The 25,000-nt window shown below is 33.9% G+C and overlaps 2 protein-coding genes across 3 annotated transcripts in view; one reads left to right on the forward strand and one right to left on the reverse strand.

Annotated features, from left to right (window-relative positions):
* Window positions 1–25,000, reverse strand: part of LOC141403598 (uncharacterized) — a 261,508-nt gene that overhangs the window by 12,153 nt on the left and 224,355 nt on the right. The gene's annotated exons all lie outside the window — the stretch shown is intronic.
* Window positions 1–25,000, forward strand: part of fln (flightin) — a 41,398-nt gene that overhangs the window by 8,291 nt on the left and 8,107 nt on the right. For both annotated transcript variants that reach the window (XM_073986268.1, XM_073986269.1), the window contains exons 2-3: window positions 18,720–18,960; window positions 19,025–19,180. In XM_073986268.1, the coding sequence (XP_073842369.1) occupies window positions 18,722–18,960; window positions 19,025–19,180 (395 nt within the window). In that variant the 5' untranslated portion in view covers window positions 18,720–18,721. The remainder of the gene's footprint in view (window positions 1–18,719; window positions 18,961–19,024; window positions 19,181–25,000) is intronic.

Raw genomic sequence — 25,000 nt, forward strand, 5'->3', positions numbered from 1 at the left:
TCTTCTACTATTTAGCAACGAGTTGATCTTAAATAGAAAAAAGGCAGTAAAACAATTTTCTAATTGCCTGCGTACGTCCCTGTATGGTGTTTTTTACCCTTTGGGCTGTTTTCTCAAGAAGTATGGACTTGCCCCTGAAAAAACGAGTATCATCGTAATTGAGGCAGCGAATGCAAGTTGCTTCAACAAAAAATCCGAATACTTGTATGGGAGGTACCGGATGAAGTGGACAACTATATTCCATACTTGAACCTGATCTATATCTGGTAGATATATTAGGATGTGTAAAGTATGGACCAAATTGGCCACTCCCTTCAAGAGTTACCGTACGAACAATTTTTCAGAACTTTTTTTGAACTTTTGTGGGGTAGGTACCTGAAGGAGGAGTGAAATTTTGTGTGGGAGGTACCCGTAGGAGTGGACCGATTGAGTCCATATTGGAACCTCATCTAAGTCTGGTGGACATGTCACGATGCGCAAAGTATGGACCAAATCAGTCCCTTTCTTCAAGAGTTATCGTGCGCACAACTTTTCCAAACATTTTCGAACATTTGTGGGGGAGGTGCCGGAAGGAGTGGACCGATATAACCCATTTTCGAACTTAAACTAAGTTTGGATAAAATATTACGAAAGCCAAATTTTGGACCGAATCGGTTGATCCGTTCGAGAGTTATCGTGCGCTCCAGCCAGCCAGACAGACGGACGGACGGACATTGCTAAATCGAATCCAAATTGTCTGAAACATATTTCGTCCAAACATACTTGGAGTCTAAAACCATTATTTCGATGAGGGACATTTTGCCCGTATGCATAAATCCTGAGGGTATAACAAGAAACAAGGGAACTGATGAAGATCTGTGGCGAGATCTGAAACTATAGTCTTCCCTGCCTTACCCCTTGGTAAACACCGCCAAATTTTCCCACTAGTAAATTAATGTTGTTTTAATAAAATATTAAAACAACGACTATGGAATTATGCCTGATTAGCTTGAAGAGCAAAATAGAAGTCGTCATCCCAAATAAAGGACGCCAAACCTCCTAAAGCCTTATGTTTCCTGTATACGCCATTCCCCATCTCGTAGTCTGTAGTTTTTCCTTAATTTTTACAATTTCGGCATCTTTGTCTTGAGCAATGATTAAGTTTTCTTCAAAAATATTGGTGTCTACAAACCTAACGCACTCGCGTCGCAATGTAGTTTTGTTTCTGCGAAAGTGTCATAGAGCGTTAACACTGGCGATTCTAAAAGTTTACCTTTTATTAATTCAAAAGTTTCGAGTTCAAGATTCCCAAAACTATATTTTTTGTCTTTTCTGCTTAAGTCATAAAATCTTTAATAAAGCGCCTGAAATACGAACAATACACTGTTTTTGAACATTTGGAAACCAGACGGGTTATTTTTCAATCCAAAAGGCATACGCAAAAATTCGTATTGTCCTAGCAGTGTATTGAACGCAGTATATTTTATAAAATTTTCACTCATAAAAACGTAATGGAAATCATTCTTTAAGTCTAGTTCCGTAAATATTTTCTTGTTCGCCAAGCTTTCTAAAAGATCGTCGATCAACGGAATTGGGTAGTTTAGCTGTAACTTTGTTTAATTTTCTAAAATCTACACACATTTAAAATTTTCCATAATTTCCGTAATAGCACCTTTTTCCAAGTAATCGTCTAAAATTTTCTGTAATTTTTTTTTTAGCATAAAAAGTCGTCTCTCTTCATTTCCGGTAGTTTAGGGCGTTTCATATCCACATAAGTTTTTTTAAATAAAACATTTAACTCTCTCGCTTCACATCATCACAGACCTTCAAGTTGAAGTCCGTAGAATTTGATGAGACATATATCGCTAATATGTCGTTCTCAAATTTGGCACATTATTGATCTTAATTTGATTCAGTGGCTATCGATATGTCACCTAACTCGAATTTGTTCATAATATTTTGTTCTCGCTCCACATCAAATTCATCATCAAACAACAATAATTTACTATAAGTTTTTTTTCAAAAAATCTCGGTCCAACAACACTGGATATATCATTGAAGATTTATCAACCACTATCATTTTAAGTTTAAAAAATTTATTTGGCAATATTAAACAAGTATGAAAAGTCTATTGTCGGACGGAGCCGACCATGGGATACCCTATACCACTATCCCTGGACAATCGCTCTCCACGGAACTTCTTTTCAATGATTGTGAAAATTTAATTAATTAATAATACTTATGACAAAAACCAAAAAGTTATCTAGCATGACAAAGACATTTTTGTAGCAGGAAAGGAAAATTTAGTTCACACAAACTAAAATGTAATGAAACCCACTTATGTAGTACTACTACTTCCGTTGTTTAACCGCTACGTTATTGAAATTTTTACCACCAAAAACTAATCATTTCTAATCTGGCCCGACCCAATCTCCTTAAAAAATTCGTTACAATCGGTCCATGATTGCGGCCTTAAACTTGTTTACAATTTTTAATGGACGGACACACATCGCTAAATCGCTTTATCTCGTCGAGATATGTATTTTGGCATACAAAATAAGGGGTCTAGGACGAACATTTCGTGGTGTTACATAAACTTTTGTAGAGACAATATGTAGCATGGGATAAACATGTGGTTCTCTACACAGAACCCATTATATATTAGGCAGTAGGCCCGTTATCTATCAAACACTTTATTGTAATTTACATCAGAGGAAAGGTCAGTAGTTTTTTTTTTCATATGTAGGCTACTTTGCGAAATATATTTGTCCTCAAGGAATTAAAATATCGACCAAAATTAAAATTTTTATATTTTTCATACAAAAGTAATGGTTCATTTCACCCGCTAAAGAATATCAGATCATCATTCAAACTTGTAGGCATATTGTTCGACCTATACTCTTACCCGGTGCAAAATTTCGTGGCTATTGATGTATAATTGCGACTTCTAGCGAGTTTATTATTACACTACACACAAATAACGGAATATATTAGGGTGTAACTCTGTTATCTGATCATGCACACCAACATAATTGGCATCAATTGAAAGGTCAAGCGTTCCACTTTCAAGTATATCTCACTTGTCCGGAATGTCACTTACAGGAATTAAGATATAAGCTGTATATTAAAAATTTTCACAATTTTCACACAAAAGTTTTGGTCCATTTAACCCTCTACATACAAGGTGGCGCAAAAGTAATCTTCCGAAGTTTTTTGGCTGTAATTAAAAAAATTTAAAACTTTTATTTTTCTTGTGGATAGTGACCTACGGCCTACGCTATTACAGTTGTAGCATCTGACGTCTAGATTGGTGGCAGATGCAGCGCGGCCAGAATCACTTGTCTTCGGCAATTTGATTACATCGTTCAGATGTTTGTATTCTTCTGTAACCGTCTGCCCCTGCAACAGCACATTTTGGTATACCCTCCATCACATATTCTAGGAGCTCGTCGTCTTCAAGTTTTATTCTTTCTGCTAACTTCACCTTTGCGCTGCAGTAATCGGCAAATTTTTCTTCAGTTCTCCAAACGCGGCGCAAAGTGCGAAATATGCGAATATTAGTGGAACTTTACTCAAATTTTCGAAGTACAGAGAATTCATGGTATACTTATGAAAATATAAAATACATATATAGGCTAGTATCCCACCATAAATATCTCATATTTTATTTAGCGATTTTCTCCACGAAACAGCCAGATATGCACTTTAAAGTTAAACTTTTTATTCTTTAAATTTTTGTAGCAGTAAGCCATGATTTGTGTTTGTGATTTTTGTCGTTTACAGAATTGCAAAATACGATTTGGTTTTAGTGTTATTCACTCGCAAAAAATTGTTTTTTTTTTTTTTTTTTTTAATAAGTTAGTGAACAACATTTTTATATAATCGTTGGAAGATTTGTTAAGTACTGTCCACGCCGTCCTCCTAAAATGTACATTATATTAAAGGTAGGAAGTTCCTCTATTGAAAAATGAAAATATTGGCCTAGACCAGACCACTTGCGACTCGTTGTAATATGCAATGTTTTTCAGTATGATATCGGAAATATCAAACAACTGACGTCACTGTTGATTTCTTTTAGACAAAATGGGTTAACCAATGCTAACAAAAGTTGATATTTACAGTTTGAAGTCTACACTTGCTCATTTCATTCATACCATAAAGAAAAATGATCACATTTGAGCTGTTTTCGCAGGACTTCTTAAAGCACCTAAAACAAACGATATTTACACCAGATATTTTGTTGATACACTCATTTGCAAAACCGCGTAATAAGATGAACATATCTTCAATCGAAAACGTTAAATTTTTAAAATATAGTGGACCCGGCGAACTTTGTCTCCCAATTTCTTAAGCGTTGCAATTGATGTCTTGAGTTCAAACATTTATGTTATTACTAACACGTCTCAGAATATCCGAAGTCAGCCGCACATTGCAATTAATTATTTGCTTTAAAATATTTAAAACGATCTAAAATATTTAAAGTATTAAGGATATTTCCTGAGTAAGTAGTAAATTGTGGGATATAAATTAAAAAACTCTGATCAACAGTCGATTACAAATTAATATCATCAACCAAGCAATTTGTTCAGGATCTCAAAAGTATATGTGCCTTTACGGTGAGATGAAGTTGTAAAATCAATTCGGATACGAAATGTTATATAGATAGGAATAATATCACTGAGAGTTTCCATGGTTTAATATGTCTATTAACATATTCGGTATGCGAATTGAGTAATTCGGCAATATTTAAAACAGGAGTTCGCTATTCCATATAATACAACCACTATATTCATTTCTGATTTTGGAAGAATCATGTACGGATTGTAAACAATATAAAAAAGTAATAAAAACTTATAGCAAAGATTTTGCAAATTTTTTTGGAAAGGTTAATGGGGATTTATCAACAAATTATTTGATTTAATAAAATAATAAAGCAACGACTTTGGTATTAAGATAACTAATTTAAAATAACGAATACTTTAACTTATTTTAACATTTTCCTATGGTTACTTGAACAAAATTTGAACAGAAGGATACCAGTAACGATAATGAAACTTAAAACGTTTCGTAACATAAGCGTTCAAAGACGATTTTCTGACATTGTGATACACGAAAATTGTGTGGCTTTTTCGTAAAAGATGTTAGCTGAACTCTATAAGCATATATAAAAGCGAATTATAGCATTATACCATTTCATCCTCAGCCTTGATGTAGATTTTGTTTCGAAGTTTAATTTCACTTCAGATTTGGTTATAATGACTCTGTCCATTGTAAATAGCACCGAACAGTTAATGTTACAAATCAATTATCGTTTAATATGTATGGAAAATAAAAATTACAACCTCATAAAAAACATCTTCGGGGTTACTTACCTAGATGGTCTGATACAGAACATTTTTCCATATGGCGAATTAAGAATAGACTTCCCATCACTTCTATTTCTTGGTTTGTTTCTTTTTTCTTATTAAAATAGCATGCTTTTCGGTATGTTTGTAATTGTCAAATCTTCGATATCATCACTCATTCGGCATTGGAATCTTGGCCTTCCCGCCTTGCGTGTACCGGCGACATTATCTTCCTACACATCCAAACATACATAGTTATTATTCACAATAAAATAATCATTTCCAATGAAAGCTTTTTTTATTTACTTATGTCTATAGATAGAAGATCCTTACAGACTATGTTAATTATAAATAATTATATATATATTTACAAATATTAGGAGTGCCGAGGGATTATATTCATTGTGATCCATTTAAGTATAATATTATTTTCCTCTTCAATATATCACGGTTTTCAGACAGATCAATCAATTTATACAAATTCGTCAAATTCAAATCAGAAACAATTTTTCCTTGTATGATATTTAAGAGAAAGGTCACATTAAGCATAGATCGTCTGCTTTTTAGGGTAGGCAGTTTAATTAAACCTAATCTAGACTCATAAGACGGCAGTGACTGTAAACTCCAGCCTCTATGTCGGAGACAGAACAATAAAAATTGTTTTTGTACCGATTCTATTGAGTTAGAGTGGATTTTATATGCTGGATTCCAAATAATTGAACCATATTCTAAAATGCAATGCACAAATGATATGTATATATGTTTAGTTATAAGTGGATCAGAAAATTCTTTACTCAATCTCTTTATAAAACCCAAACTTTTATATGCTTTGTTAGTAGTGAATGAAATGTGATCTCTAAAGTCTAGCCTGTGATTTAAAAGGATTCCTAGGTCATTAATGGAATTTACAGATTCCACTATTCGTTCATTAAGGTAGTAGTTTGTGTCGATCTTCTGTAATCTAAAAAATGACATGTGTTTACATTTTAAGATATTTAGCTCCAACAAGTTAATTTAAACACCATTCATAAAAAATGTCTAGGCCTGATTGCAATTTGAGTTGATCTATTGGATTGCTTAATGAGTAAAATATCTTCACGTCATCTGCATACATTAAAACTTTAGAATAACATATCACGTTCGGTAAATCATTAATGAATAAGGTAAATAGCACTGGGCCTAGATGGCTTCCCTGAGGAACACCAGAAGGTATGGAGATTTTATTGGAAATAGCTGATTTAAACTTGACCCTTTGTACTCTGCCAGTTAAATATGATGTTAGCCAATGCAGCAATGATTGACTAAATCCAATTTTATTCATTTTTTCTAACAGTAATTTTATATTAACTTTATGGAAAGCTTTGCTGAAATCGGTATAGATACAATCAGTTTGATACTTATTTCGAAAACCATCATCAACTAAAGTTCCTTTACTTTTTTAAATGGTAAAAGTGGTAAAAGAGAAAACTTTCAAAATTGCTCAAATTAGCTCTCTCATGAACAGTTTTACCAGAAAAGTAAAGGAACGAAAAAATGGTATATCTGGTAGCAATGCCAAAAAAGAAACATGAAAATTACATTTCCTTATTTTATTTCACAGTTTTAAATTTTGTTTTGTCAGCGTTCGCCTTTTTTTCTTCTGTTTTTGTTCATTTCTTTCTTCATTGTCAAATAATCGTTAAACAAGTGTCGAAAAATCCATTCTACCATTTTTTACCTGTAGAAATTTTGCTGGTAGCCTGTGATAAAAGAGAAAGGCATTTTTGCTCTCTCTCCTCTCTCACTCTCTTAAAAATTGCTTCCAGTTTTACCACTTTTTGGGGTTAAGGAACGCTTTGCACGTTAAAAATGGTAACAAATGGTAAAAATGGTAACCTCAGGTAAGTAAAGGAACACAACTGAAATCAGCAATGAAATCTATTTGATATCCACCAACTAAGGATTGCACCACTCGAAACCGCTAATATCTTCCACAATTTAGGCAAAGTCAATTTTTTTTTAATTTTCGCGGTTAATTTTTGTAATGAATCGTTTGAATTCAATGGGAATCAAATTGATTGTAAATACAACATGTCTAGAAAACTTTAAAAATGAAAAAACCCGAAGCAGAAAAATATTATTCTCAGTCGGTGCAGATACAATTTTTGCAAAAAAAAAAGCCCAAGAAAGAGTCGCGATATACCCAAACACAAAAGCTCGATCGAAATGAATGGAAAATGAAAATTTAGCAAAAAAATATTTTGAAGAAAGTATTTTTTTCCACACATTCAAAGATTGCATTCGTCTGAAATTTGAATTCTACTATTTCAAAATATTGAGGTTTAATCCAAAAGTAATTATTTTAACATTTTATTAATTAACATAATTTTACAAATACAACTTTTGTTTTCCTTATTTAGTGACGAAACATTAGAATCACGTCATTTTCTATTGACCTTAAGTAATGCAAGATATGCCATTGAATGACAAGATTGAATTTTAATATTCATCTTCCTTTCAACATAACATATGGATAAATTTCCGAACAGTTTTTATCTTAATGAAAATCCCGAGCCTTTAGTGAAATATCACTTTAATCGGATATATGAAATTTATCGCTTGATACTGAATGAGGACGCGACGATATTAGTTTGCATCAACTGTCTGACCTAATTTTGAATTGAATTTATATATTTCATATCAAGTCATCAATTTCAATGCGTAACAGAATGAGAGACAAAGTTCGCCGGGTACAGTAGCATAATATATTTTTTGGATTATCTTTTGTTAATGTATGTGGATGTTTGGGGTGGGGTCAGTTAGTGCCAAAGCAAGAACCAATGTTACAAATTGTTTTTTAGAACATTTTACATTCACTGAATACAAATAATCAAGTACACTGATCTCCGTTGGCAATAATTACCCAACACTTTTAAATGCCTCAAATGGGGGACCCCTCGTATGGGGTCAGGGGTAACAATCTTGACGCGATACAGGGGCTTAGGTCGCAATCTCTCGGTACTTGACATGGCATCTTAAACGGACTAATAGAGCTCCGTTTTACTTGACTTTTTTGAGCGCGAGAGAGTGCGGCTGACCAAAGGTTATCCAGGTAGCGATCTCCTACCCATCAGAGATCCCCCAACACCGGGGTGTTATGCGTAAAACTCGTGCCTATCGGTGTTTTAAGGTTTGCAGTGGGGTACCTAAAACTGTATTCGAACGGAGCCTCGTTGACACCTGGGCGAATCAACGAGTAACGAACTTGTTCTTCTGTCAATGCCCTTACCGTGGTAAGGAGGCAATGCCACGGTTGACCTCCCATCCTTCCTTTAAACCAAATAGCCTATGGATAACAGAACTTTTTAAACCACCCCCCCCCCCCCCAAAAAAAATGTACCTGGAACCTTTAAAATATGTCATATCGGCCGGTGCCGTTCAATGGTAGCTACAACAAAACGCGAAACTACACTGAGAATATATTTGGTACACACGTTTTTTATACTCTGAAACCTCAGCAAAATCGATTGAAAATGCAAAAACGGCCGCCACCTTTACATGAGCGCTATAAAAAACCGCGGGTTTATGTGACCCATATTGAGCCTAATAGTACCTACTAATATTAGAAACATTTGCGCAAAATTTCGGTAAGCTACGTCCTTTACATTAAAAATTATTAGTAAAGTTCGTCTCACAGTGCGTAATATGAGCACTTTAGTGGAACTTTACTCAAAAATTAAAGTACATAAAACTAATGAGATTCTTGTTGAATTCTATTGCTAAGTATCCCATGTCTAATGCCTCATATTTAGATTGGCGATTTACAATATTTATTTTCTTAAAAAATGGCTTCTAGCTTTGCTTAAGTAATATAGTGATACAAACAAATTTTACGTTATTTGACTATAGTTTTTGTAGCTGTTATAATTCTCGAAAATTTTTTGATTATTTGGCGTTTATAGATTTGTAATATCTAATTTAGTTTGGTTGCTATTCGTTCCCCAAAAATGTGATTTTTTAAAAGTCTACTATATTAATTTTTTTTTAAGTTTTGGAGGTTTTTTAATGTATTGTGGTGAATTGCAGAATAAATCTCACATTTTCTGAGATGTAGGACATTTTTCTATAGACAAACCAAAAATTAGCTGCAGGTTTGAAAGATGTGCGACTTTTTCGGAAAGTCGTTTGAATATTCATATATCTATATTTTTGAAAATTTGATAGAAGAACCGGCAATGTTGATTTCGTTTATTCCAAAATGGTTCACCAATACTAAGAAATGTTGCTTTTAATAGTTTTATGACTATTCTTGCGAATTTCATTCACATTTTATAGAAAAAATGGTGAAATTTGAGCAGTTTTCTCAAGACATCGCTAAGTACTTAAAACAAATCTTAGTTGCACCAGATGCTTTTAGGTGATATACTCATTTGCAGAACAAGATAAACATATCCTCAGTCGAAACGTTCATTCTGTAAAATTTATGTTACATCAATGGCACTATACTAAAAATAAAAATCTCAATAAAATTCGTTTTTCATTTACTAACGTATGTGTATGCTTGGGGGAGGGACCAAAGCAAGGATATATGCTCTGCTTTGTTTTTTAGAATATTTTCTATTTAATGAAGACAAATTTTAAAGTAAACCAAACTCGGTTGGCAATAATTATCTAACACAGCAAAACGAGAAAATACGTTGCTAATATTTCGCAAAACGGTTTTCTACCCACGGAGAACAAAAAATACCAAAATGCAAACAAATAGATTGGTAAATGTGCTTGGAATCTTTAAAATATGTTATATTGGCCGGTACCGCTCAATGGGGGCTGTACCTATACGCGATCAGATATTGACAATATGTGTGTTCGTTTACTCACTATTTGTACAAATTGTTACTGGATGCTGTTCGTTTACTCTTCAGTACAATGCAAAAGACCCTAGTCGTTTACAAGAAGTTACTGAAATTGTACAAGTTTGTACAAATTGTTGAGTAAACGAACACACCTAATATTTTGTACATATGTTCTCCATCCAATTACCAATATACCAATTTGCAGCAAAATCGGTTGAAAAATGAACCTAATACGTAAAAACGGTCACCACCGATATGGGGGGCTATATGAAACCGCAGGTCTATGTGGCCCATATTTATCCACATACGACCCTCAACTATAAGAAACATTTTTGGAAAATGTTAGTAACCTACGTTCTTCACATTAAAAGTTATGAGTAAAGTTCCACTAAAGTGCCCATATTTCGCACTGTGCGACGGTTGAGTTGAATTAGTTATTTCTTACGAGTGTTCGATCATACACAATCACACTCAAACTTAGTATCTGATCCACAGACAATGTAGCCAACAATAATGTTTTACAAATATACAAACACAACATATTAAACATTAAACAGCTGTGTGCAATAACAATTGCAAGCAAATTGTCAAAAGATCTAAATCTAGCCAAGAAGTCAAGCCATTAACACAATAATAGAAGAATGGAACGATTTTACCGAGTAACGAAATTCGGGCATGAATATGGCAAACTCTCATTATCGGTTGCAGTCCCAACTATTCTTAATGATATACCATTAAGAAACAAAGGCGAACAAATTAAAAACATAAAGTAATTCTATTTAAATATGTAACAAGATACAGGAAAATATATTGTAAAACGGTGTCTACAGCATGAATTGCGAAGTCTACAGACAAGATAGGCTTTTCTGTGGACTTCGTAGAATTAATGTATTTATTTTTTGCTTTAGTCACTTTTTGGTAATGCTTACAGTTTTTGAGGTATATCAAAAAATGTAAAAATATGACCTTTGACCTTTAATATCTTGTTTGCACACATGCGATCGACAAGATATGTAGGACCTTATATCTAATGACAAATCCTACCACTCCACCAAAATTCAGCTCCTATTTTATTTTTTTTTTTTTTTTTTTGGCAATATACGATAAGTACTTATTGAATCGACTCCAATATCAATTATTTGAGTTTTAAAGCAACAATAACAATTTATAACTGAAACTACATTCTATATATTTATACTCACTGAATGTTGAACAAGTAAGCAAAGGCTATAGTCGGACGGGGCCGACCATTTGATACCCTACACCACTACCATTGGGAATTAGCTTTCAGCAAATCAAAATTCCTTTATGGAACAAATAAACTTATTGTAAGAAATAACTTTGTGGATTCTGCCATCATATCACATCTAGCTTAAATAGTAATATGTAGAATAAGTGTTCCACAAACATCCCATAAAATTAATATTTAAAAAATTAACGGTAGCAGCACCGAGTGCATTTTGAAAAAAGGTGGCGAAGCGACCCCATGCTGCAATATATCGGACCTGTTCAAGAAAAAGGTAGTAATTCAAAATGTTATATTTTTCAGTAGAGAAAAAAGCCGTTGATACATAACTAGTTACTCCGAAGACATGAATAGTGAAATACCGGTATTTTTTGACGAAAGAGTAGACAAAGAAATGGTAGATTTTTACAGTGGGTAGGGTTAATCAATTTCTAATTAAAAAGTTAAAATTTTTAGTTACAAATTAAATTTTTATAATTAATTTATAATTAATTTATAATTTAAATAATTAAAAAGTTAAAATTTTTAGTTACAACCCTTTCGTTGAACAGGTGCGATAGGTTTAAAAAAATCCAATTGGACAATTAATACAATTAATTGGGCCCCACGTAATTTGCAACAATGCCCAAACTGGGAACTTCTCTGAAATGATAGAAACAATTTATAGCATGGTAGGAAAATGTGGTTCCCCACAGAAAACCTATTTTATATTAGACAGCAGCTCCGTTATCTACCAAACTCAATATTGCAATTTGTATCAGGGGAAAGGTCAGTGGTTTTTTTTTCATATGTAGGCTACTTTGGCGGTATCAAAATATGGACCAAATATAAAATGTTTATATTTTTCTTAAAAAAGTAATGGTTCATTTCACCCTCTAAATAATGTCAGATCATCATCCAAAATTGTAGGCATCTTCTTCGGCCTAAAGTCTTACCTCGCGCAAAATTTCGTGACGATTGAGTTATAATTGCGACCTCTAGTGTCTTTATTATTACACAACAAATAATTGGATACATAGGGCTGTAACTCTGTTATCTGAACATGTACACCAACACAATTCACATCAAGCGTTCCTCTTCCAAGTATAGCTTACTTGCCCGGAATGTCTCTTCCAGCTGTATATTTAAAATTTTCACAATTTTCACACAAAAGTTATGGTCCATTTAACCCTCCAAATAATATCTGATCGTCATCTCAAATTGCAAGCTTCTTCTTTGTCATATCCTCTTACCTTATTTAAAATTTGGAGGCGATCGGACTATTATTGCGACCTACAGAGCAGCTACAAAATTGGATAAAAATTATGTTTTTGGTCCATTTCACCCACTAAATATTTCACGATCCTTACCAATTTTTTTTATATTCTTAAGTCTATAGATTAATACAATCCTTACAGACTATAATACATACTAAGTACATGCATATATACAAAATATCAAATTTACAAAAAGCAAAAATAGAGAAAAACAGAAACTATTCATTAAGGGATATTATAATTTTTCTTTTCACTGATTCTCGTGATTCACAAACATCTATTATACTACAAAATTTATTAAATTCCAAAAGCAGACGGCGTAAGGGATCATTATTTTCATAGTTTGACCGATAGTAATCTACATATAATAACTGATAGTTACGTGTTTGTCTGAATGGTACGTTAAAGCAAAGTTTTTTTTAGGATAAAATCAGAAAATAGTTTTCCTTGCATAATGTTTAGTATGAAGGTCACATTCAACATAGTTCTTCGACCTTTCAAAGTGGGGAGTTTTATTTGGTTTAACCTGTATTTGTACGATGGTAGTGTATGTATTGTCCAACTGCGACCCCTAAGACAAAACAAAAGAAATTGATTTTGAACAGATTCTATTGCTTTTATATGGATTAAATAAGTTGGATCCTAGATAATTGACCCATACTCTAATGTAGAACGAACAAATGATATATACAGTTGTTTTGTTACCAACGGGTCTGAAAATTCTCTACTCCATCTTTTGATAAATCCCAGATTTCTGTAGGCAGAAATATGTTCCTTGAAATTTAAACGGCTGTCTAAGAATATTCCCAAATCATTAATGAATACAACATTTTCAACAATCTGATCATTAAGATAATAAAAGGTATCAATCTTCTTTAGTCTAAAAAATGACATGTGCTTACATTTAAGGACATTTAGCACCAACATGTTTATATTGCACCAATGACAGAAACGGTCTAAATCGGATTATAGAAGATGTTGATTCGATGAGTCACTGAATGATTGGAATATTTTGACATCATCGGCAAACATGAGAATATTGGAGTTTTGTAAAACATTTGGCAGATCATTAATAAATAGTGTAAATAATACCGGTCCAAGATGGCTCCCCTGCGAAACCCCAGATGTAACATATATTTGATTGGATATAGCAGTGCCAAATTTAACTGTTTGCTCTCTATCGCTGAGATATGATTTTATCCATTTAAGTAATGAAGGCGAGAAGGCAATAGCGTTTAGTTTGAGTAATAATAGTTCATGATTTACTTTGTCAAAAGCCTTGCTGAAATCAGTGTAAATACAGTCCGTTTGGCAACGATTTCGAAAGCCCTCATTAACATTTGAAGTTAGTTCTAGTAAATTTGTAATGTTAGATCGACTTTTTCGAAACCCGTGTTGATGATTGGACAGTATAGGAGAAACTTGAAAGGATACTAATTCAGTAACCATTTTCTCAAATAATTTTGGAATTGAATTAAATTTTGCAATACCTCTATAATTGGTAGCCTCATTTCTACTACCTGTTTTAAATAAGGGAACAATAAACTACTGTTTCCATTTTAAAGGGAAATGACCGGCACGAATAGATTCATTAAACATTATACTAAGAGGAAGTGCAAGATTTTCAGCACAGTTCTTTAATATGCAGGCAGGTATTCCATCTGGACCTGGGGATGTTATGTTTTTTTAGAGATTTTAACTTTGTTAGCACATCAGAAACTGTTAATGAAGGAAGATTTATGGACGGAAATTCTGGCAAGGGATATGGATATTCGGTTGCATTGTTGTACGATTTATTTGAATAAGTTGTTTCAAAGAATGATGCAAATGTATTTGATATAGAGATGTCATCTTCCGCAACAATAGTTTTAAATTTTAAGATTTTTGGCAAAGTATGCGATTGACGCTTTGAATTTATAAAACATAAAAGGATTTAGGATTTGTAACTAATTTTTGTTTGACTTCCGAAATATAACTTCTATACAGCCGATTATTAAGAATAGTAAATTTCGATCTGGCAACTACATAAACTGCAAAATCAGAAGGGGAACCACATTGCTTGAATTTTTTATAAAGTTTATTTTTCTTGTTCTTTAACTTACTTAAAGTTGCAGTATTCCATGGTGGACCAGAACGTCTAATAATTTTAGCTATTGGCACAGTTTTCGACATGGCATTTTCAAGAGTAGTATAGAAACTTTGTAACATATCATCAAGTGTGTCAAAAGATTGGAGTATAGACCAGTTTGTTAAGCTCAAAACAGCATTTAAGTTTGTATAATTTGTACGAGAGAAACAATATATAGGTTTAGTTAATTGCTTTATAACAGGAATAGAAATGGGAGGTAATTGAAGAATTAGTTTTATGGTTGGGTGAAATTTATCTTCCGGGCGCACTAAGGGGTCACACCGAACAGGTTGAATATTAAAAGGATGGTTCACAAATATTAGGTCAAGCAATTTACCAAAGGAGTTATGAATGTCATTTATTTGTGATAAACCAAGACCAAATAATGGTTCAATAGATTGGATAATGTTATAGTTTGTGTTAGTAGGTAAAAGATCCATAGATTTGGAATTATGGGTCCATTTAATGTTAGGTAAGTTAAAGTCTCCAAGGACTATTAAAATATCATTTGGTTTCGCGGTTTGAAAAGCTTCAGAAATGCATGACGTGTGTTTCTCATATATATTAATACTTGATCCAGGGGGTATATATGAACAAGTTATATGTATAGCTAAATGGTTTAGACGAATTTTTACGGCAATTAATTCAATATCATCCGATAGGGATAATGGTATTTCATGTGATGGGTATTTAGACGATACAGCTATAAGGACCCCACATCCTCTGCTTTTGGAACTATTAACTCGATCACGCCTAAAAATTTGGAACGTTGGGCAAAGAATTTCAGCATCATATATATTCTTATTTAGGCAGGTTTCAGTAAATGCTATAATATCGTTATCAAGAGCAAAACTATCAATAAAAAGTGATGATATTTTAGTGTTTAAACCTCTTACATTTTGATATATTATGCTGAAATCATCCACAGAAGAAGAAGAATTAGAAATTAGTTTTTTGATTGAGTGTTATCTAATAGGACATTTGGTAAATAAGCTATATTAGATCTCTGAATATCTCTATAAATATATTCGCGAACTATAGTGTACTCTGGCCAAAAAGATTCATGTAAAACAGTATCAAAAAATTCTGCAGGGATAGTAATTCTAAAAGAGACCTTGCTACGTTGTGGTGTGTACTTAAATTTATAAACCATAATTTCAGCGTTAACATTAATTTTGCTCTTTATGTACGATAAGACATGTTCTTCAGAAGTTTCTGCAGCAAGACGAGCTATGACGATTGATTTCATGGGAGTGACTACCCTCAAATTCGGAATGGGGGGATTACTTTTAAGTAAAACGTTTGGTGGTGAAGGTGATGGCAACGGTGAATGAAATTCTGATGAACCCGATGGAGTTACATCTGGAGTTAGATTATTCTTTTCAGTTGTTTCATGTGGTGATGCTATCCTTGATGGAGAATTTTGAATAGAAATTAAGGGAATTGCAAGATTATTAGATTCGTTATTTAGTAAGTTTGTAGTGTTTTCCGATGGCTTCTATCTTTTACGAAGGGAATCATTCGGAGATTGAAGAAATTGGTCCAGTGAAGACGTATTATTAAATATTTCTTTATATTTAATAAATCTTTCCATTAAAGTATTGAATTCAATGCTCATTTGATTTAATTCCATAAAGGTGGATTTGAAGAACTTGAAAAATTCAGCATCATAGACACGACATTTTTTACAGCACCAACGTAACCCTTTATCCTCCTGTAGGTTGTCCGCTGTACGAGGCGTTAAATCAAGACATTTAATGTGATACGAATCCAGGCAAAGCCAACAAAATACCATTCTCTCCGTATCAGAGTTCGCGAATGCACAATTGCGTAAAGGACAGCACATTTTAAATAATATTATAATTTAAACTTCAGTGGCAAAGTAAATGGTGTAAAAAAGTGAGGACAACGATAAGCAGTAACACAGGGTAACGTAAACAGGGTGATAAAACCACGTTAGCCAATTCAAAAACCGCAACAGATCAACCACAACAGGGTGTTGGAATATATTTAAAAAGTCTCTAGTTATTATGGAAAGAGCTTTTTTTGTTTGTTTTTGTTTTTAGTATGAAAGCACAAAAACGGAACGCAGGTTGACGCTTTGATTAGAGACAAGCATCGACGGATTAAAGCTTTCTCTCAATTTGCGGGTGAAAACAAAGCACAAAACGAACAACAAAATATAAACAAAGAGTTTTGTCTTATTTTTGTTTTGCCGAAAACACAATAAAAGCACCAATATTTATAAATTTTCGAATGTTTTGATGTGGTAACTCAGTGATGTGTTAATATTTCCGGTTTTTGTTCGTTAATATAGTGCAGAAAGGCGAAAAATGTTGGTTGTTATTAGGAGCGATTTGAAAGCACGTCCGTATTGTTCGATCTCTCTACTATGAGATCCTCCATACCAAATTTCGTGACGATCGGTTCATAATTGCGGCCTGGAGTTTGATTACAATTTATAATGGACAGACGGACACACGGACGCTTTATCTCGCCGAGATATGAAGATTGGTATACCACATTGGGGATCTCCGACGAGTATTTCGCGGTGTTACATGAATTTTTACCAAAACAAACTTATAATACACTTTCCACATAGTGGTGTAGGGTATAAAAATACAGGAACTGGTGTATTCAGTTGTATCTGTGCAGTCCACAAATATAATTGATTATCCAACGTTTAAAACTTGGCCGGAGGTTTATCTGTAAAATATCCTAAAACCGTGTGGAGTGCTTGTCGTGCTGTGCTGCTTACGGAACCCATGCTGATGATCGGCTATTTCTGACGTTGTGGAGGAATAGTCAATGCTACAAAATGAAAAAAATTATGCATTTTCAGGGATTGCAACAACAACAGCAGGTGTTACTTCCTGCGTGTGCGGCTGCTGTTCGGGGGAGTCGCTTAGTGGTCCCTCGATATATATTGCATCTCACCGAAGCTTGGACTTGGGTGAAGATGCGGATGTGACAATGCGAGCACAAATATATTGGTCCTGGGAATTCCACCGCCCCGGCACGGACCAAAATAACCCGGAGCGGGGATTCCGGGAGATGCTAATGTTTTGGCGGGAAATAGCAGGGACTAGTCTAATGGCAATTAGAAGGCGTATCTGGTTCAGTAGTTACGATGTATTTGCGCTTTATCTTTAATATTGCGAATTGATGCCCCGAATTCGTTTTAAACACATTTATGAAATCCTGAACATTTTGTAGACTTCGGAATTGTTTTGAAAAACTTAATCCTTCCCAAATGATCAATTCGAATCCAATCCTATATTCTTCTTTAGCATTTATTTATTAATTTCAAAATTAGGGAAACAAATAATTTAAAAAAATAAGTAATAAACTACTGGGAGTTTTGTCTCCTTCTTTGGAGTAATGATAGCATTAGCACTAGAGTTATGAATTTTTACATCCTCGTATCCCTGTATCATTTTTTATGAGTTTTTACCTAAGATAAGATAAAATCTTATTTATAAGGCGATTCGATAAAAACGCTCACGCGCAAAGTCATTTGAATTTTTTTTTATATAGGCTTTTTTGACAAATTTTGAAATCACCAAAACCATATATACAACTGAAAATAAACTTTGGAGTCACACGACATAACTAAAATAACATAACCTTATGTTTCGCACTAAATTTATCATCATATCATTACATATATATAATTTTTGTTTCATACATCATATCATTAGGACACTGTTTCTGAGAACTTTAATAGATTTGTTTGTATAACATCTACAAATATCGCTTTCTTCGTTTATGAATTTATAAAACAATCCGGAAAAGGTGAATTGTATGTAGTATTAAATCTACATAGATTTCACCTTTTCCGAATTGTTTTATAATATAGCTTGTAGAGGCTATATTATAAGAACAATTCGGAAACAAAATAAGCACACGGTAATTTCATATCCACTTTTCCAGATATGGGAGATGAAGAGGATCCATGGGGAGCTGATGATTCAGAACAACAGCCTGAAGTAACTGTAGCTCCACAAGTGGCGGCAGCGGAGAGTCAATCGACACCTGCCGCGGAGGCGCCGGCATCGGAACCTATGTCTGCAGATGCCCCGGGGACGACGGATGCTGATGTACCCCCTCCTCCTCCACCAGTAGAAGATGACGGTTACAGAAAACCTGTCCAACTTTACAGACACTGGGTTAGGTGAGGAGACTTCTTAACATGGATTCAGTAGCAGTTTCCCAATAAATATTTCTTTTTATTTTAGGCCAAAATTCCTGCAGTACAAATACATGTATAACTATAGAACGAACTACTACGATGATGTTATTGACTACTTGGATAAAAGGCAGAAAGGAGTTTCGAGAGAAATCCCCAGAGCACAGACATGGGCTGAACGAATTTTAAGAAGCAATTACTCCAGGTATTATCGCATTCCTATATTATTCTTCAAATATTTCTCCAATATTTCAAAATTAAAAAAAAAAGTGAAACATTTTCCAGCGGAACTGAAACCTTTTCCAACGAAATGAAGTCTTTTCCAACTGATATTAAATCTTTTTCCACTAAAATGAAACCTTTTTCAAATGAAATGAACCTTTTGTCCAAATGAAATGAAACCTTTTTAAAATTGAATGAAACCTTTATTTTTTATTAGCATGTGGAAAGTGAAACATTTTTCAGCGGAACTGAAACCTTTTCCAACGAAATGAAATCTTTTCCAACCGAAATTAAATCTTTTTCCACTAAAATTAAACCTTTTTCAAATGAAATGAACCTTTTGTCCAAATGAAATGAAACCTTTTTAAAATTGAATGAAACCTTAATTTTTTATTAGCATGTGGCCGAAAAGCCAAAAGTTCACATTTATTGAAAAGAGGGTGTAGACGGAATTTTCATTTGTCCAGTTTGTGTTAAAAACTTTTAGAAGTCCGAATTAAAATTCTTTGTTTAATGTTTTTTAATATGTCAGTTTTTTATTAATAATATTAAAATAAAATTAAATTAAAGCAAATAAGTAAACATATATCTTCTAACATCACACTACTACTTTACAATTAACTTTTACTCATGTGCGCTTCTATCTCTAGCTGGGCTTTCTCTGTGTTACGAGGCTGATTGTTTTTTTAAGTTTCTTAAGTAGTCTCCAAGATGATTTATTCCAAATTTTTAATCCCTATTTCCACTCCGATTTAGACACCTCCAAAACATGGCTTTTGAGCGCTTTTACGGCATCTTCTGGCTACGAAAATCGTTGACCACGCTTTACTGCAGATGACCCATCAATTCCAGGTGTTGTCTGGTCAAACAGGCGCTGCTTTGAATCGATGTGTGAGAGCTCGCATTGTCATGATGCAAAATGATTCGCTTTTATTGTTCGTTTTTCGAATTTCTCAGGAGACTTCTGGCAAGCAAATTGTAGTGTACCACTCATATTTAACCTTCCTAAATTTCTAAAGCCGTATAGTCGTCACAAGGTCAGTTTTGCCGAAGAAACAGGCGACCATTTGTTTCGAAGTGCTTCTTTCGAAGACCTAAACGGTCGATTCCTGTTCTGTTTCGGGCTCCTAATAGCCCGTTTCACGGTACGTCCTTCGTTCTCTATTCGTTGTTCGACCCATAACTACGAATAAATTACTTATTTCCCCACACAAAATGGTATTAACGAACGACGATTTTTCTACGTTGTTCGATTAGAAATACTCCCTGAACGAAGAATAAGTATGTCCCATCCCTAACAAATGAGAGAATTTATCGAAAAAAATAATTATGACATGTCTAAATTCAAAATTAAAAAGTTTGTTGAAAACACAAAAATTTTTAGAAAAAAGGAAAAAGATGAATGAAAATTAATGTACTAAACTTTTTATATAGATGCAGAAGGAAGATGGTTGTGTTTCCTTCTTAATTCTACACACATTTCTTGTCCACTAGTTCAAAATCGCGTAAAAAACCAGAAACAAAAAGGAAACAAATAACTGAAAGTCTGTATACACAAACATTGTTTTGACATGTCTCTCTCTTTAATTTTGAAAATAGAAACATATAAAAATATATTGAAAATACAAAATTATTCAGAATTTATGGAAAAAATGAATGAAATGTGTGTAGTTAAATAAAGAAGATACATTTGAAGGAAATTCTATTGCTTTTCCTATTCATTTAATGTATATTTTATGTGTTTTCGGTTCTAATTTTCGTGAAAAGAAGGAAACAAAAATGAAGGACATTTTATTTATGTTTCTGTTAATTGCGAATGGTGTCGTGGAAACGGGTTAATGCGTCTACGTCGTTCGACAGGCGAACAACGTAATTGAAATGCTCGTGTTAACATGACATAAGCATACATCCAAGATTCGTCGTTTGGGACGATCTTATAAACGTCGTTTGAAGCACAACGATCGTTTTTATTCACAATTTCTTTGCACCAATCCACAAGGGCTGAATGAGAAAAATCCATTTTTGCGGTCATGCATATAAAATGTTAGTTGGTGGAAGAAATGCCCAAAGATGCCTCTATCCCACGGTATATAACATTGCAATCCGTTCACGCACATGTTAAATTCCATTTTTTCGCAAAGTGATTTTTTCAAGTCACTGTAAACAACACAACAGAAGGTCGTATTACAAACTGTCCTGAGTACGTTTGGGTAAAAAAACTCTTAAACTGTAAAAAAAATCAAATGGCGCCTGGCAACACGCGGTGTTGCCTAGGCCAGATAGTTTTCGTGCAGCCCTCGTACACTTCGGAGAATGTATTTTCAGTTGGTCGGCGTTAACTTGTGTGCTGTAATGTTTTTGTCGGTGTTTAGTTCAAGGTTTCGGAGTCGAGGTATTTTTGGCTCGACTCCGACTTCAGGCGAGTTTTTTTCACGACTCCGACTTCGGGTCGACTGTGAGAGTGAATTCGTATACCACTAAAAATGAATAAAATGTGCACAAATTTTGAACTTTTTCCTATATTTTGGCTTATAAGGCTAATGTGTTAGTTTTTCCTTACATATTCACTAGAAAGGGCATTCGTTCTAATACATTTGAACATATCAATACTGTTTCTGCCGAATCTTACATTGAAACATAGCAAAGTTAGAAAAGGAGTCCTTTAGTTGTAAAGCTCAATAAAATCCATTTTTCATGACTTTTTTTCGAGAAAACTACGTAACTTTTTGGCAGATTTTTCTCTTCATCTGAAAGAAGCCTTGTCTACGAAGCCTTGTTTTTATTAAAGCATTTTGCCGAAAACTAATAAACCAATTGTCATATATTTTTGTGGCCGATTTCGAGAAAAACACAGTTTATATGCTGCATACAAAATAAAATAAATTGTTCCCATCCAACGCTCATACTGAGGCAATATTGTTCCGATCGGCTTAAAAATTTGCTAACATATTCTATGCTACTCATACTTTCTACTTTTTTCTGATATTTATAAGTGGGGATCACCCCTTAAACTAAAATTCAGCGTTCACATTTTGAACTTTGGTGTGGAGTGGATAATTTTATTGAAATATTTGAGATATATTGTGTACACCACTCAGGACGTAGGCAGATGAATGTTTTCTGGAACTGAAAATTTAGCAAACGATGAGATTTCGTGCATGAAAATATTCTACAAAAATGTTGCTAGGCAAATTTTATGTAGGGTCGGTCCACTAGGACAAGAAACCGATATTGTCATGTTTTCATTGTCCTTTATCACTTTTACCCGATCCTTTCTCATAAAAACTCTATGATTATGTATTTCATTGAATTTCGTATATGCAATCGATTGTGTAGAATACTCGGATACACATGAACTATATCTGTTCCTGGCGGACATATCCGGTTGTTTGAATGTCTACATCTAAAGCTCTCATTGAGTATATAATGAATCCTAGAAGAAAGATTCGCAGTTTTTCAGACTTCTGAGTTAAGCGGGATGAATCTGTCGTTAACCAACAACAAATTTATGATGCCTAATTCAGAAGCGTAACCATCCGAATTTGATATATAGTTAATAGATTATGCGAAATTTACCGAAATACATAAACATAGGTTTTTTTTGAGAAAGTAACGGGTAAAACTGATAAAGGACAATAAAAACGTGACAATATCGATTTCTTGGATATGGGAAACTTACATATAATTTTTAGAAAATTTCATTTTGTTCTACTTTTTGAGTTCAAGAACAAAAACGACATGGAAGGAACTGAGCTGAAACATGTCAGCTGAAACTGAAAACATGTCATCTAAAAATGATGAAACGATATATCCAAACAGGGATATAAAGGATAATTGATGGGGGTCAATCAAAAAAATCATTATGTCATGACCCAGAAATTTCAGCTATGGGATCCTTTGGGGTTCTCAATTGGGGCTTTCATTCCCAAAAGGAATTTTCCTCCCCCAGATTTTAACTTCCATTTTGTGTTACAGGGTATTCAGTAAGATTTCCCATAGAGACCCCAATGTCTTTAATAGAAGACAAGGATGACTTCTCATAAAAAACAAGATGAGAATACCAATAGGGCTTTGTGAGAAGACCAGTAAGACTTCTGACGAAAGAGGTTAACGGTCTAATCTTTATTCGATTGTCATAGAACTTTACTTTTGTTTGCAGAAATGTAACGAATCAATTAAACCAACAAAATAGGGATGAATAGACTACACAGAGGATAGTAAATACCCCGTGAATTGTCCTTAATACCCTAGACAGACGGCAGCGTTAATTTGCATTAACTGCATTAATTCAAATTAATTCGTGCATTATCCACATTCCTAATGCCCAAAATCATTGTGAATTTTAACTGAATTTAACAATTTCAATATGGCAATGCTGTTAAAAATCAATTGTCTTTTGTCAAATTTCCACGTTTAAGAAAATAAAAAAGGAAAGCAAATCAGCAATTTTCGCGTTTCTTTAAAATAAGTAGTGGTCTTTCGCGAGTAGAATAGTAGCTAATCGTTTTCAAGCCTTCTAACACATCGCTTTTTAAAATTTTTATTTTCACAAACATTTCATTACCCACCATACCAATTCTATCGAAAATTATATCTTCTTCAAATGCTTTTTAAAGTTTTGCAACATTTTTATAATATTAAAAAGACTCAAAAATATCGCGAATAAATTAAATTTATTTTTGGTTCATCGTGGTGAAAAAGTCAGTGGTAGAAAGTGTATTTGTTTCGCATATTTTGGCTTTATGAAATGGTCTGCTGGGTACAAACAAAAAACACAAAGAGCTGTTTCATAAATGCAGAAACTATCATCTGTCAGGGTGAAAAATTAATTCGTATTAGGACATTTTTGATGCAAATTAACGCTGCCGTCTGTCTAGGGCATGGTCGCCCATCTGTATAGTGCGGGCGCCCATTTAAAATATTTGTTTTGAAAAATGTTGACCTTTGAAATTTGTTTTGGCTGTCGGCCAGTGTTATGGCTCTTTGTGGATTACCGAGTATATCTGATTGTTGATTCAACCTATCAATTACTTTGTTTTAGCCTGTACTCTTAGTGGGGTATACCAAGCAAACTTGGGAAACGCATCTACCACAACCACAATATGGTCATATTGCTTATGAGTCGCTACCAAGGGCCTACATGATCTAGATGGTACGTCGTTAAAGGTTTATGCGATTTATATATCGGATTGAGAGACCCATCCTTGGAATCTATAAATATGCACTCTGCGCAATTCTTTACTACATTCTCTGTCATTTTGGCCACATCTTGAATGACATAGTTTTTCGCGACTAAGTGCTGAGTTTTCCTCCCGGCGAAGTAACCTTACTCTTAAAAGGTCATTCTCCATAGCCGATGGTATTTCAATTAGTTCCTTGTTTGGATCTTTATGTAAAATATCGAACTGGTTATAGTAGTCAACGTACGTACTGTAATCTAGGACTTTTCTAATTGCTCTAATCCTGTCGTCCTCTAATTGAACATTTCTTATGCGATTTCTTAATGAGTCAAAGTTCAATCATAAGACATGACAACCTACTCAGATCGTCTGCGTGTCTCATTTCAGTTCATTCTGGATGTTCAATAGTATAGCCGTACTCCTGTAAATGCAATGCATTGGTAAGCTGGTTAAACTCTAAAACCGCATTGTCTCCCATTTTAAACTTAGATTCCTCCCTCAACATGTCAGTTAACGGTCTTGCAGTTGTAAAATATCCCTCTACGAAACGTCTAAAATATGATGTTAGGCCTAAAAATCTTCGAAGGGCCTTTCTAGAATTAGGCAACGGATAATTCGCAACA

The sequence above is a fragment of the Musca autumnalis genome, unplaced genomic scaffold (assembly GCF_047663935.1).
Source record: "Musca autumnalis isolate F117 unplaced genomic scaffold, ASM4766393v1 scaffold_4, whole genome shotgun sequence".
In the NCBI taxonomy this organism is placed as follows: Eukaryota; Metazoa; Arthropoda; class Insecta; order Diptera; family Muscidae; genus Musca; species Musca autumnalis.